This window comes from Rattus norvegicus, chromosome 3, assembly GCF_036323735.1.
Source record: "Rattus norvegicus strain BN/NHsdMcwi chromosome 3, GRCr8, whole genome shotgun sequence".
Classification (NCBI taxonomy): domain Eukaryota; kingdom Metazoa; phylum Chordata; class Mammalia; order Rodentia; family Muridae; genus Rattus; species Rattus norvegicus.
The window spans coordinates 90,146,498-90,161,031 of NC_086021.1; the positions used below are offsets into that span (position 1 = coordinate 90,146,498).

The window sequence follows — 14,534 nt, forward strand, 5'->3', positions numbered from 1 at the left end:
AGATTATATTCAGTGTTCAATAACATTTAAAAATTTAACTTCCACACCTATAACCAAAAAAGCAAGATATCATAAAATGATGAAAGATTAGTGAATGGCTGGGAGAGAAATTGGGCATGGTGGTAAATGCCCATAATCACAACATTTAGAAGACAGGGCAGGCAGATCTCTGAGGTCTAGGCCAACCTGGTCTACACAGTAAAACCAACAACAAAAAAAGTGAAGTTGGGCATAGTGGTGAAATCCTATAACCACACCTATTGGGGAAGCTGAGGCAAGAGAATTGCTAATTTGAGGAAGTCCTAGGCAGCATTATGAGTTCCTGTTATGTTAAAAAAAAAAAAATAGGGGCTGGGGATTTAGCTCAGTGGTAGAGCACTTACCTAGGAAGCGCAAGGCCCTGGGTTCAGTCCCCAGCTCCGGAAAAAAAAAAAAAAGATGAAAAGAGAAATGTGGTTGAGGCTGAGATTTAAATAACTCAGTGCATTAAAGTACATGCTCAGCCTGTATAAAGAAGGACTGTGTTTCAATAATTAGCAACAAAAGAAGGAAATTAAAATCAGCAGGTAGGGCATAGTGTACAGTGCCATGCATTATAATCAATCTAGTTCTATTTATTCATTTTTTAGATTGATCGCATACATTTGTTTATTTGTTTGTTTGTTTGTTTATGAGCTAGTAGATGTCAGAGGATAACTTCCCAGAATCTGTTCTCCTTTTCCAACTTGTGAGTCCCTGGGATAAAGCTCAGGTCAGCAAACTTAGCAGCAGGCATCTTTACCTGTTAAACCATCTTATTAAGCAAATCCATCACCATCACCATCACCATCACCATCACCATCACCATCACCATCACCATCACCATCACCATCACCACCATCTTAGGCTTTGAGACTGTCTCATGTGGCCCAGATGGGTCTCATCCTGCCTATGTAGCTAAGGATGACCTTGAAGTTCTGATCCTTCTGCTTCCTCGCCAACGTTTTGGATTACCAGGGTGTACCTCACCCACTTCTTCTTGGGTACTAGAAAGTTAAACCCATGTGTCCATACATGCTAAGTAAGCACTTTACTGAGATACATCTCTAAATCTCTAACCCCCCTCATCTTCAGCCCATTTCTCCTCCTCCTTCCTTTTTCCTTCTTCTATTTCTTATTTCTCTTTCCTCCTTTTTTGGGACAGCTCAAGCTGGCCTCTCTCAGTTCTTGTGAGGGTAGATGTGCAGGCCACCACACCCAGCCTTGATTCTAGTCTAAAACATACTGAAACTATAAATGACGTGATGAAATAAAAAAATCATCTTTCTAAACACTGGCTATCTGTACAAAGGAGAAATAAAGCATTATATTCCTTTCTACCCTCTGGTGGTTATGCATCCAGCATTAGTTATTTTTGAAGCCTTGGATAGGATGGTCATGTATCATTCCCTTTACACGTTTACTACCACAAACTGGGTGTGGTGGTACAAGCCTTTAGTCTCAAAACTTGGGAGACAGAGGTAGGTGGATCTCTGAGTTAGAGGCCAGCCTGGTCTACAAATTGAGTTCCAGGACATTCAGAACTACACAGAGAAAGCTATTTTGAACCAGCACCACCTAGGGGAGGGTGGATTCTATTACCACAAAGATAGCACTTGATTAAAAACAAATAAAATAAAATAAAATAAACATACAAAAAACAAGCCAACCAACAAGATCTATTTCTTAAAAATTATTTTAGCCTTGATAAAAATATATTAATAAGGGGATAAAATATTTTCTTTACACTTCCACAGAAAAACCACAATGTAATTGTACCTGCTCAATCAATTCTACTGTTTTTGTTTGTTTGTTTGTTTGTTTGTTTGTTTTGGTTTTTTGGGGGGTTTTGGTTGGTTGGTTGTTTGTTTTGTGAAAGAGTTTGTCTGTGTAACAGAGCCCTGGCTGTCCTGGAGTCGCTTTGTAGACCAGCGGGGGTGGGGTGGGGGTGGGGAGGCAAACCCACAGACATCTTCTTCAGCTTCTGCTGGAACTTATAGTGTGCACCACCAAGCCCAGCTAGTAGTGGTTTTGTTGTTTGTTTTATTGTTTTGAGACAGGTTCTCTCTACATAGCTCTGGCTATCCTAGAACTCATTATGGAGGACAGGATGGCCTGGAACTCAGAGATCTACCTGCCTCCGCCTTCCAAGAGCTGGGATTAAAGGCGTATGCTATCATTCCTAGACTCATTCTCTGAAAAGAAAAAAAAAACTTTTATTTTATTTTTAAATCAGTTTTTAGTATCATCCCTGAAAAGTTTCTGTTATAAACTTAGCTAAATGGTTTGTAGAAGGCTACAGGTACTCACTGTAAGAAAGTGTTCCCACAACTTGAGTCACCACTTCTCTGAGATTCGGGACTGGAACTGAATCCATGGAGGATGAGGGGAGGGGCAGAAACCAGTCCAGTGATTTTTTTTCCTGAACCTCTCTAGTCTTAGAAAACATCTATCTTAATAGCAATATTGCAAGCAGAAACATATGTATGTTTGGTTTTTTTTCTCCAAAAAGTCTAGAAGGATCTAGCCAGGACAAAGATTATTTGCTGCCTCTTCAACAACAACAAAAATGTACCTCGACCTCTCAGAGCCCTCCCTATTTGAGCGGAAGTCTTGGCCCTGTCCCTCTATGTGCTCCGGAACAAGGTAGATTCCAGAAGAATCCCTCCCATGCAGGCCCGTGCCCCCTACCTCTCGCAGCCCAGACATCTTCCCTCAGCCTCAACTCCCTCGATACTTCGTCTCCCGCCAAAGCGCCCCTCCTCCTCTGATTGGCTCTCCCAGCAGCGGCCGTCCAATGGGGATGACGTATTCTGGCGCGCGGAGGTACTGCGGGCAGAGGAAGGAAGTAGTCAGGAACCCTCGACGCCCGGAGCGCGAGGATGGCAGCGCGCGGTGTGTAGCCTGGGCCGCGTGGCCTCAGACCCTCGTCGTCATCACTGCCCAGTGCATGTGGGTGCTGGAGACCCACAGCGGCCTGGGGGCACCAAGGAGAAACTACAAAACCCTGTGGGCAAAGCCAGTGAAGTCCGTGAGGGCCAACCCTGATTTCAGGCCTCGGCTAGCTCCTTGCTCCATTCCCAGAAACCCTCGCGCCGAGGATCCCTCTTCAAAGGAGTTGGGCCTGGGGGCCCAAGGTGTGCGGGGTGACCTGCTTTGCAGGGCCTTCTGTGCCACCGTTTTCTCCACTAACCCTCGTTTTCTTGTTTCTGGATTGGGAGAGGATCACTTAGGCTGTTGGCCTACCTGTGCTGCTTTGCGCAACCTTTCGACTTGAGACTGGACATTAGAAGGAAACAAAGCAAGTGGACAAGAGGACCATAGGAAACAGAGGACAACAGGAACAAATTCAATTGCAAAACAATTCCAGGTTGGGTCTGAGGAAAAGGCTAGGCATTGATGTTTTGGAAATCCTCCCGGCACCCTTGCAACAGGTGCCTCGCTCATGTACATTTCCTATGGCTGAGATGAAAATTAGTCGTCTTTCCCACCCTGCCCCTCTCACCTCCACCCCCATCCTCTTTCATGGTATAAGGCCTCACCCTCACACGTGCCAGGCAAGAATTCTATTCCTGAACTATACCATCAGTCCTTTTTAAATTCTATTTTGAAAAAAAAAATTCTACTTTGAGAATGGAGCTCACTAAATTGCCCATGCTGGTCTGAAACATAATACTCCTGCCTTGGCCTCCTGAACAATAGCTAAGATTTCCGACATAGGGTCACCAAGCCCAGCCAATGCTTCTTTTTCTTAATTTACTTACTCTGTCTTTTCTTTCCTGACAGTTTTGACGTGAACTATTTGGACTCTTCAGTGCTTCCTGACAGAAAACTGCATAACTGTACCAGAAAAAGGCAGCTATACGGTGAGTAGGGGTGGGGAAGTGGTCAAGGCACACGCATACACCCACAAACAGGAAGTATATGTCAGAATATTCATTTTATTTGGGTGGAAAAGAGTCAACTGCTTATCTCACCTTGCCCCATTGTTAGCCAGGCAGTTAGCCAGGGGGACGAGTCCATGTTTTTGCAAATGGATGAGGTCAGTCTGTCTCACTTTGGTCAATCAACAGTGGTCTTGTTTCTACGCAAGACCTCCCAAATCCTGTCTTGCCTTGATTGTGCACCCTCTACTGGTTAGTGTGATAAGTGAAAGTAAAGTGCACATGGCTTCCCAGAGTCACTTTTATAGCTAGCAGTATTGTCTTTAAAAGTGTAAAACTGGCCTGGAGAGATGGCTCGGCGGTTAAGAGCACCCGACTACTCTTCCAGAGGTCCTGAGTTCAATTCCCAGCAACCACATGGTGGCTCACAACCAACTGTAAAGAGATCTGATGCCCTCTTCTGGTGTATCTGAAGACAGCTACAGTGTACGTATATAAAAGTGTAAAATTCAGAGTATTCTAAGATGTGGTGCTCAGGAAGGATGCAAGTAGTTGGCACTACTGTAGGAGTTGGGTCTTGGCTAATATGAATGAGAAAAATAATAACAATCTTGGACATTTGGGGAAGACAGTTACTTTGTGCTAGGCACACACTGTACTAAACAATTTTACCTGTATTGACTCATTTTATTTTAGTTTGAATCAGTCTCTCTGTGCAGCCCATGCTGGCTGGCCTCAAACTCACAGTTATCTCACCTTTTCCTCTCAGTTGCTTCAATTACAGACATGTTATCCCACCCCCCATTCCCTCATTTGTTTTGTTCTGTGTTTGAGACAGGGTCTTATATAGCCTAGGCTAGCCTTGAACTAGTTAATTATGGGAGGGTGGATGTCCTTGAATTCCTGATCACACTACCTCTGCCCCCAGGAATTGGAAGTATAGGTATGCTCTACCATGTCTAGCTTATTTAAAGTTCTTTAGAAGCCTTACAAGGTAAGTACTGTTATTTCCACTTCATGCATGAGAAAAGTGAGTCTCTGAGAAACTAGGTCATCCGCATGGTATTAATGCAGCTAGGCTAGCCCAGAACTAGGCAAGCCAAGACTCACCCTGTCATAACAGTCTTTCTTGACAGTATCCTCCACATAACTTCTCAGCTGTTTTTTCAACTCATTAGCTTTTAAAATGTCTGCCATTTCAAAGGCAAAAACATAAGTTAGGTCATAATAACTCTAAAATATATTATCTCCCTACAGGAATCTGAACCAGGAAAACCTAGGAGGTTTATTAACCAGATACAGCATGTGCTCTCCTGCCAGTCCCAAAATCCTGTACAGGAATCCCCGGTTCCTCCGGGTAGCTTTTCTGCAGCTTCATCACCAGCAGCAGAGTGGTGTGTTTTGTGATGCCCTTCTGCAGGCAGAGGGTAAGAAATTACCTGAGGTTGAACTGAACAATCACTATAGAACAAGCAAGGTAAAATGAGTTCAAGGCCAGAGGTAAACCTCAAACTCAGAAGATTATTATTAGCTATAAATATTGTAAACTTGTTGACAAAAAGCTTTTTTGTTTCCAGGACAGTTATTTTTGGGAGGGGATGAGGTTTTGTTGGTGGTGGTGTTTGTTTTGTTGAGATAGGGTCTCAGTCAGAACTTGCTATGTAGGCCATGCTGGCCTCAAACTCAGGAATCTGGAACTTGACCTCTGCCTCCCCAGGGCTGGAATTAAAGGCTTTCTTTTTACCACCACACCTGGCTTAGGATAAGTTTTTTCTTGTTGTTTTTTGAGATAGGGTCTCATGCAACCTAGGTTTTCCTCGAACTCTATGTGGCTGAAAAGGGCCTTCAACTTCTACTTTTCCTGCCTCCTAAATTTACCAACATGCCTAATTTGATGCAGAGCTAGGGATCAATCCTGTGGTTCTTGTGTGCTGTAGACAAGCACTTTACAAAATGAGCTATATCCCCAGCCCTTTCAAAACTTCTCGAGAGTAAAATTGTTGGGAAGCTGAAAAGATGGTTTAGTGGTTCAGAGTATTGACTGCTCTTCCAGAGGGTCTTTGTTCGATTCCCAGAATCCACGTTTCAGCTTACAGTGGTCTGTAACACACACACACACACACACACACACACACACACTTTGTGTGTGTGTGTGTGTGTGTGTGTGTGTGTGTGTGTGTAGGTAGGTATGTAAAATATAAAACACATTTTTAAAAAGTTAAACTGTTACTATTTTTTAACCCCTAAAATTAAACTAGAATGGGGCTGGAAAGATCTGGCTCACTGGCTAAGAACATTTGCTGCTCTTGTACCAGCAGCCACATGTTGGCTTATAACTATCCATAAGCCCAGTTCCAGGGAATCCAATGCTTTCTTAGCAACTGGCACACGTGGTGCATATGCATTTGTGTAGACAGAAGACTCAATATGTAATTTAAACCTGGATTTTAAAGAAAGTAAATCTTGACACTAGGCAGGACTTAGGAAGTTTAAGTAAAAGGATCACAAGGACAGCTCAGGCTACTGAGTGAGGCGTACTTACTCATGCATGCTGCTCCTGTGTGTGCTTGTGCTCTGTCGCATACACATATATACGTTTTTTGGGCTGGGAGGTGTGCCATGGCACACAGGTGAAGGTCAGAAAACAGTGTGCAGGAGTCCGTTTTCTCCTTTCATCCTGTGGGCTTCAGGGATGGAACTCAGGTCTGTAGACTTGGTTGACTGCTAGTACCTTCCCATGCTACGTCATCTTGCATACCCAGACTGTCTCAACAAACAAAACAGCAAAACATTAAACAAAAGTGGCCAGATAGTATAGGCTGGAGGGATGGCTCATTGAATAAAAAAGCCCTTGTGTTGCTTTTACAGAGGACCTTGGTTCAGTTCCCAGCAATGACATGGCAGCTTACAGGCTATCCAGTTCCAAGAGATCTGGCGCCCTCTTCTGGCTTCCTTAAGCATCAGGCATCTATGCAAGCAGAACATACATACACATAAAACATAAATATATAAATCTTTTTTAAAAGTTGAGCATATAGTTCAATTGACAGAGTGTTAGCCTAGTTTTTATAAATCCCTTGGTTCAGTCCCCAGCACAGATTAAACCAGGTGTGGTGGTACATGACTGTAGAAGTAGGAAGATCGGAAATTCAGGTCATCCTTGACTACATAGGGAGTTTTAACATTGTACCCAGCCCCAAAATAACTAAATAAGAGCATAGGGAGATGGCTCACTAGATATAAGTCCTATGTGTCCAAACATGAAGACCTAAGCTTGAAGCCCTAATACCCAAACCCATAGTCTGTAATTCCAGCACCCCTACAAAGAGATGTGAGTCAGAAGACAGGAGAACACTGGGAGCCCAAAGGACAGCTGGCCTGGCATAGGGAGCACATAGAGATAGACCCTGTATCAAAAGTGAGGAAAAACACAAGTTGTTCTTTTACCTATATGTATCTTTTATAGCACACGCATAATTGTGCTTACACACATGTGGTATGCAAATAGGGGCTGGGGAGAAGGCTTAATTGGTAAAGTGCTTACCTTAAAAGCACAAATATCTAAGTTTAGATGTCAACACCCATGAAAAAGCTGGGTGTCTTGATATCTATGTTCCTATAATCCCAGTGCTGGAGATATAGAGACAGACAGACCCTTGGGGTTTGTTGGCCAGCTACTCTAGCCAAATTGATGAGGTCCAGGTTCAATGAGAGGCTCCCTCTCAAAGGATAAGGTAGAAAATCAATCAAGGTCAACTTCTGGCCCCCACATACCCGAAATAAGTAAGTAAATGTAAACTTACTTATTAATGTAAGTAATGTAAGTAAATAGTAGTTAGAGAGATCACTCTATGGGTAACAAACTTACCATGCAAATGTGAGAACCCGAGTTTGAATCCTCAGACTCCTAGTAAAGCCAGTACAGTTGTGCACACCTCCAGTCTTAGTGCTCCTTTGCCTAGGTGGAAGGCAGGGGAATGAGAATCCCAGGAAACTTGTAGACCAGCTAGCCTGGCATTATGGGAAACAACAAAGAGCTCCTGTGTCAAGGTGAAAGGTGGGAACTGACGTTTGAGCTTGTTCTCTTTTATGTTCATGCTATAGCATGCAGATATCACCCCTTCATGAATATGCATGTACACAAACAAAGAAAAGAACTAGAGCCTGATGTAGAGGTGTACAACCTTAATTACTCTTCTCAAATGATTTGTGTATTTGAAGCCAGTCTGGGCTATATAATCAGATCCTGTCAGGAAATAAGCAAACAAAAACAAACTTTAAAGTCTTGTGGGCATAGAAAGTCTTAAAAATGAAAATGATATCCTAATGAGATAGTTGCAAAGATTCAAAATATGTTAAGCACTTGGGAAATTAAGCCTTTTTTTTTATTTGTTTGGGCCTTTTGAAAACAAAATCTCACGATTTAATCCTAGCAATATGGAGGCAGAGGCAGGTGCAGGTGGATCTCTGTGAGTTTGAGGCTACCCTGGCTTCAGAGTTCCAGAACAGCCATAACTTCACAGTGAAACACTGTTTCGAAAAACCAAAAGAAAAAAATCAAAACAATACCTTACATCCTGGCCTTCAGAATGACTGAACTCTTGATGTTTCTACCTACGGACTTCTGGTGTTACAGATATGCACCACCAAATGGGACTTGAACGAGGGTGTTCTTTTGGCAGGGGGAGGGTTGTCTTGTTTTAGATTTACTTGTTTTATTTATATGAGCACACTGTTGCTGTTTTCAGACACACCAGGAGAGGGCATTGGATTCCATTACAGATGGTTGTGAGCCACCATGTGGTTGCTGGGAATTGAACTCAGGACTGGGAGAACAGTCAGTGCTCTTAACCATTGAGCCATCTCTCCAGCCCTGGACAAGGTTTTTTAAAGCCCTAAGTTCGCTGATTGGTTAGCTGATGCTGTTTCATATTTTCCCACTCTTTCAAACTGTTGCTTAAGGTTTTTTCTTATCTCCAAATTAGTGATCTTTGTTGTTATTGGGACGAAAAACAAACCAAAGCAAAGAAAAAGCATAATAGGGCTGGAGAGATGGCTCAGCGGTTAAGAGCACTGACTGCTCTTCCAGAGGTCCTGAGTTCAATCCCCAGCAACCACATGGTGGCTCACAACCATCTGTAATGGGATCTGATGCCCTCTTCTGGTGTATAGGCATGTATCAGGCAGAACACAGTATACATAATAAATAAATAAATCTTTAAAAAAAAAAAAAGAAAGCAAAGAAAAAGCATAATAAATGTGTTTTTATTTTTGTTTCTTGAGGTGAGGCTGTCCCAGCCCACTGCTGCATCCTGTCTGCCTGTAGTCCCTTCTTCACAGAACGCTTGGAGCGGGAAAGGCCAGTTCAAGGTCGGAAGGTGGTGCTGGAGCTGGGAGGCCTAAAGATCCAGACACTAAGGAAGCTTGTGGACTTCCTGTATACGTCAGAGATGGAAGTATCTCAGGAAGAAGCCCAGGATGTGCTGTCTGCTGCCCGTCAGCTCCGAGTGTCAGAGCTGGAAACCCTTCAGCTAGAGGGCGGGAAGTTAGTAAAGGCTCCTCAGGGCCGAAGACTTAACAGAGAGTGCTTACAACCACCAAGTGCTGCACCAATCTCTGCCAGAGTAGTGGTACCCAGGAGCCGCCCTCGAACTCCACTGCCTGTCACCCAAACTCCAAGTCCTCTTGGGGCAGTGAAGTTGAAGTCCTTAGGGGAAGAAGAGGGGGCTCACAAAAAGAGCAACCTACCAAATGCAGATAACTTGTCAGACACTCTTCTACTCAAGAAGAAAGCCAGAGTTTGCCTGACTCAAGAAAGAAGTTCATCTCCATCAAGCCAGAGAGAAGGGCCTAAGGAAAACAAGAGTAACCCTGGTTCCACAGCACTCCCCAGTTTGTACCCTTCTGTGGATGAGCAACTTTTGCCCAGAAAGATCAGGCTGAGCCGCTCAAAGCCATCCCCCCATGTCTATACATCTAAGCCTTCCAGCATGTTAAGTGGTCCCAGCTCAATGCCCACAGCCCCTGGCCGGCGTCTTTGGAGACAGAGAACTGTAAGTGAAGCAACACAGGGTGTAGATAAGCAGAAGCCAGGAGAAGTTAGTACTCTACAGAGCACTCCAGACCCACCTGATGTCGGGAAGACAGGTGGGAAGAAGCAGCCAAGCCCTGAATCCAGAGCCCCTGCCTCCAATTCTGTAGAGGAGGGGCAGGTTGGAAGAGTAAAACTTAGAAAGATTGTCAATGGTACCTGCTGGGAGGTTGTACAGGAGCCTCCCATCAGAAACACTCAAGATAGCCCCCAGATCCTAGAATCCTCAGATGCAGATGAGCCTCCGGGAACTCTGCTGTCCTCAGTTAATGAGCAGGAAATACCTGCTAGAATACAACTGTGTCATGACTCCCCTGAGAACTCTAGACTTCAAGACATTCTGCTCTCTGCTAGCCACTCCCCAGACCACCCAGTGGTGAAGTCAGAGTTTGGGTCCAGTCCAATGCTGACAGGGAAGGAACCTGAGTTGAATATTGACTGCAGAGAGCCCTACACATTTGACACAACCTTGCTTAGCCAACCTTGTGAGGCTGAGCAATATCGAATCACAAGTGCTGCAGCCACCAGTGAACTGGAAGAGATTTTGGACTTTATGCTATGTGGCTCAGATGTTGAACCACCAGTAGGATCTTTGGAGAGTCCTGGGGCTGAAGGCTGCAGAACCCCAAGTTATCACCTGTCAGAAACAGGAAAGAATTGGATTGAAGGGGAAGAATGGTGTTTGCCAGACATGGAACTCTGGCCCAGAGACCTCACAGGATTGGAAAAAGAACCAGTTGGTGAGAACAAAGAGCCAGTTGAGCCCTTTAGTCCCCTTGTCATGCGCTCTGAGAACACAGAATCAATTGAGCCCCTCAGCCCCCTTGTCATGCCCTCTGAGGTGAGTAGAGAGGAACTTTCTCTAAGAGGCTCTTGGACTCCAGACCTTGAAATTACCAGCTCCCAGCCACTGGATGGTCAGGGAGAAAAACTTATCCACCTTGACTCCTCTGACCCTTCCCAGAGGTCTTATAGTGATCTCTCTCCTCCATGCCCAAACTGGGCCGACACAGGGCTGGAAGTGTCCCTAGGCATGGATGAGGTATTGTGTCCTGTTCCCAAGGCAGTCAGGGAAGTGTCTGCCAACCCTGAACTGCTGGACCCATTTCCTGGCAGTTCTGAAGATGAAGAGATTGATGTGGTAGACTGGACAGTGGAAGGGAAGCTGGGGCCCACTAGTGTTCCCTCTGTCTGGCCTGATCCTTCCTCAGAGTCAGAAACAGAGGTAGATATACTAACATAGTAGAGGTAGGAGGGCAGGTTAGAGCTCTTAGGAGGGTGACAACTATTCATGAACAAAAAGCTGTGTCAGAAAAACAAGCATGTCTCCTCCTCTCAGCACTGATCTCCCCTCAGGTTTGTGCACCAGGCAGAAGTCAAATAAATAGCAATACCATGGATAGAGAATTATGAACAATGCTATTTCTTTGTAATCCATTTTTCAGTGATAAAACTCTGGTCCCCAACTCTGGTCATAAGAATAGTTATGAATAGGCCTCTCTCAGTTCATGAGACACAGTCACTGAAAATTCAAGAAAACTTCAAACACTGTATTCAAAGAATGTTTGAGAAGAAATGAAGCCATTTTTTGGCAGAACACTGAAATGAGTGGGCTCTCTAAATTGCCCAGGCTGGCTTTGAACTTTGACTTCTGCCTCAGCCTCCTGTAGCTAGTATTACAGGCCTGTGCCACTAAGGCCAGCCTATGGGGCTTACTCACTGCCGGTATGGGAAGTCATGAAAAGCTGCCACAGAAGCCAGAAAGATGTTACTTCCATGGCCACTTCCAAGAAGTAGATTAAAAGTAGTTGATTTAAAAAACAGATTTGCTTTGTACAGTTTTGTTTTAAAGCAGGGTCTCTAGTAGGCCAGGTTGGCCATGAACTCCTAGTCCCCTCAGCCTTCCAAGTGCTGAGATTGCGGGCATACACCACCAAACCCAGCAACATTCATGTTTTTGTGTTTCACATGTTTTACCATAGGCCTTACAATTTCCAGACACAAGTTACTTTGCACTATGAAAAATACATAGACCAACAACTCCACAAAGTTGGTTGTATCCATTCTTTAAGACAAAATTTAAACTTGATCCTTATTTGCAAATACTTGAACTTTTATTAAACAAATCAACACACTTTTACAGTGCCTTGCTGGAGATCTGCCTCAGAACTGAACCATCACTTCTGGTGAGGAAGAAACTATGGCTTCAGGTACATAGCTTAAGTTTGGCCATGCACCATCATAAATGCTTCAACATCTCCAGGGACTGAAAGCTGCAAATAGAGAAGGGAACATTAGAGTAGGGTTCAATCACAAGAACCAAGAAAGACATGCCCTCCCCACAGCCACACACAACTCTGGAGCTCAGTGAACTCACCTTCCATCAGTGATCACTCAATATGCATATTCAGAAAACATGCCAACAAAGTACTGTATGAAACACCAGGGACAAAATCAAATCTATGTAACCAAGGGTTTGGGGGGTGGTGTGTGTGTGTGTGTGTATGTGTACGTTTTAATGTTAACTCACAGATTACTAACACAACTCAGAAAAGGGCAGGTAAAGTGAAGTAACAGCAAAGATTCTATCAATACAAGGGAGAAAAAAAACAACTAGAGGTAAGCCACAATTTACTGAATGGGTAAGATTTGCAATAGACTCAAGGGATTAAAATAGCACCAGAGGTGGAAAACTGAATTAGCAAACAAAACTTGCCTATACCCTCAAGGCAAGACTTAATTAACAGGGAGCACAAATGGCATTTCACTTAGATGTATTTGGGGGTCTGGAATGTTAGCAGGGATTCTACAATTTATCTACAAAAATCCCGAATCCCATGTAAAATACACCAGAATGGTAAGGAGACCTTCCCTGTCTATCCCAGCGTGCATCCCCTGGTCACGATGCAAACCTCAACAAGAGGACTCTTTCCCAACCTCTTATGAAAGGTACTTCTTCAATTCTTCAACCATCTCTTGAGGCTCAGGAAATTTGAGCTTTCGTGGAGGGCCCTTCTTAATACCAGTCCAGAGTTCAACACCTGGGAAAAGATTGGATAAAGCCAAATTATGGTGGTACTCATTAGTACCCTCCTCAGTTTTCGGGTGGCGGGGTGGGGGTCGCTTCTCGCCCCTCCCCCCATCGCGGCCTCTACTCACGACTGTTGTCCGGGCGCAGCAGCGTCACTTCGAAGCTGCCCCTCCGCGGCTTGGACCGGTTCACTTGCACAGATATCTCTGGGGCCTCCAGTTGCAGAGCCTGGCTCAGGGCAGCAGCATGGCGGCCGTAGACACGTCAGCTCGTACTGCAGACACAAGAGGTTGCAAATGGGGGTCTCTGGTCCCAGCCGCTAAAGCCTACCCTTCCCTGCCCTTCTTTAATCCCCCAGCCCCTCACCAATGCTCAATGACCACGGCCGCGCCCTCCGCCAGTTTCTCGCGCTTGTCCGCCGACTCGATAGGCGCGGCCCCGGCCTTACGCTTTCTTCCGAGAGGGGCCATGGCTCGGATCTCCGAATGGAGCGTTGGAGGAATAAAGTGGCGACGCAACCCGAGAGGGAGAAAGCAGCTGCCCGGAATCACAGTTGCAAAGTTCAAATCTCGCAGCAAACGGGAAGTGCACGGGGTGGGAACACGTGATCTGAAGGAGGGCCCTTCAATCACAACCACGCTGCCTATAAGAAGGGAGTGGGCGCGGCGCGGAAATCCGGATCAAACCACCCTGTACAGCAGAGAGGACCAGTACTCTGAACCCTTTAGAAAAACACAATGGGAGGAGATGGAGGGGTCTTGAAAGCCTCTTTCAGCTGGGGGCTTTCTGTATCTATACCTCCTACCAAGGGATCCTCAGACCAATTCCAAATGAAGTCCATGGTGTTTGTACGTAGATTACAGAAACTAGCTAATTCGCACCAAATTTCTTTTTTTTTTTTAAAGATTTATTTTATTTATTTTATGTACAGCATTCTGCCTGCATGTGACTACAGGCCAGAAGAGGGCACCAGATCTCATTTCAGATGGTTTTGAGCCACCATGTGGTTGCAGGGAATTGAACTCAGGACCTCTGGAAGAGCAGTCAGTGCTCTTAACCGCTGAGCCATCTTTCCAGCCCTCGCACCAAATTTCTTAATCCACATCCCCAGTGGTGAAGGCAAAAGGTATGCCCTTCGATGTTGTGTATTTTGAAACCCAGCCATTTACAATCTAGACGCAGTAGTGGCGCCTAGTCTTGGATACTTAGGTGAAACCAAGACTAAAAAAGTTGAGATCTAGAGGTGTGTTTGGCTTTTAAAGTCAGTTCAATATTCAGTTTTAGGATTGAAAAAAAAAAAAGCAGTCCCCCTGCAGCTGCCCACTAATAAAGGAGAAACACCAAGGCAATCAAAATAACAATCCCTTTATTAGGGAAAGCTGTGGGGTAGGAGGAGACAACAGCTGTTCAGCCATGGGGCTTTCTTCTTCGGGGCCCACCACACAAAGGAACCTCTCAGATTTATACTGCCCTTCCTCTCAGTTCCCATGACACAGGGTGGACATCAATT

The 14,534-nt window shown here is 44.8% G+C and overlaps 2 protein-coding genes across 4 annotated transcripts; one reads left to right on the forward strand and one right to left on the reverse strand.

Annotated features, from left to right (window-relative positions):
- The first annotated feature begins 2,853 nt into the window (after positions 1-2,853).
- Positions 2,854-11,816, forward strand: Btbd18 (BTB domain containing 18). 2 transcript variants are annotated; one of them, XM_002729202.6, is made up of 4 exons: positions 2,854-3,388; positions 3,805-3,884; positions 5,160-5,329; positions 9,186-11,816. In XM_002729202.6, the coding sequence occupies exons 3-4, from the start codon at positions 5,206-5,208 to the stop codon at positions 11,234-11,236; spliced, it is 2,175 nt and encodes a 724-aa protein (XP_002729248.1). In that variant the 5' UTR covers positions 2,854-3,388; positions 3,805-3,884; positions 5,160-5,205; the 3' UTR covers positions 11,237-11,816. The 2 variants fall into 2 exon arrangements, with proteins under 2 accessions (XP_002729248.1, XP_063141354.1); XM_063285284.1 differs by lacking the exons at positions 2,854-3,388; positions 3,805-3,884 and having other exon boundaries at positions 4,227-5,329.
- A 227-nt stretch (positions 11,817-12,043) lies between these two features.
- Selenoh (selenoprotein H) lies at positions 12,044-13,611 on the reverse strand. 2 transcript variants are annotated; one of them, NM_001321292.1, is made up of 4 exons: positions 13,391-13,611; positions 13,153-13,298; positions 12,931-13,034; positions 12,044-12,266 (listed from the first exon to the last, which is right to left on the reverse strand). In NM_001321292.1, the coding sequence occupies exons 1-3, from the start codon at positions 13,492-13,494 to the stop codon at positions 12,934-12,936; spliced, it is 351 nt and encodes a 116-aa protein (NP_001308221.1). In that variant the 5' UTR covers positions 13,495-13,611; the 3' UTR covers positions 12,044-12,266; positions 12,931-12,933. The 2 variants fall into 2 exon arrangements, with proteins under 2 accessions (NP_001308221.1, NP_001108411.1); NM_001114939.2 differs by having other exon boundaries at positions 12,906-13,034.
- Positions 13,612-14,534: the final 923 nt, after the last annotated feature.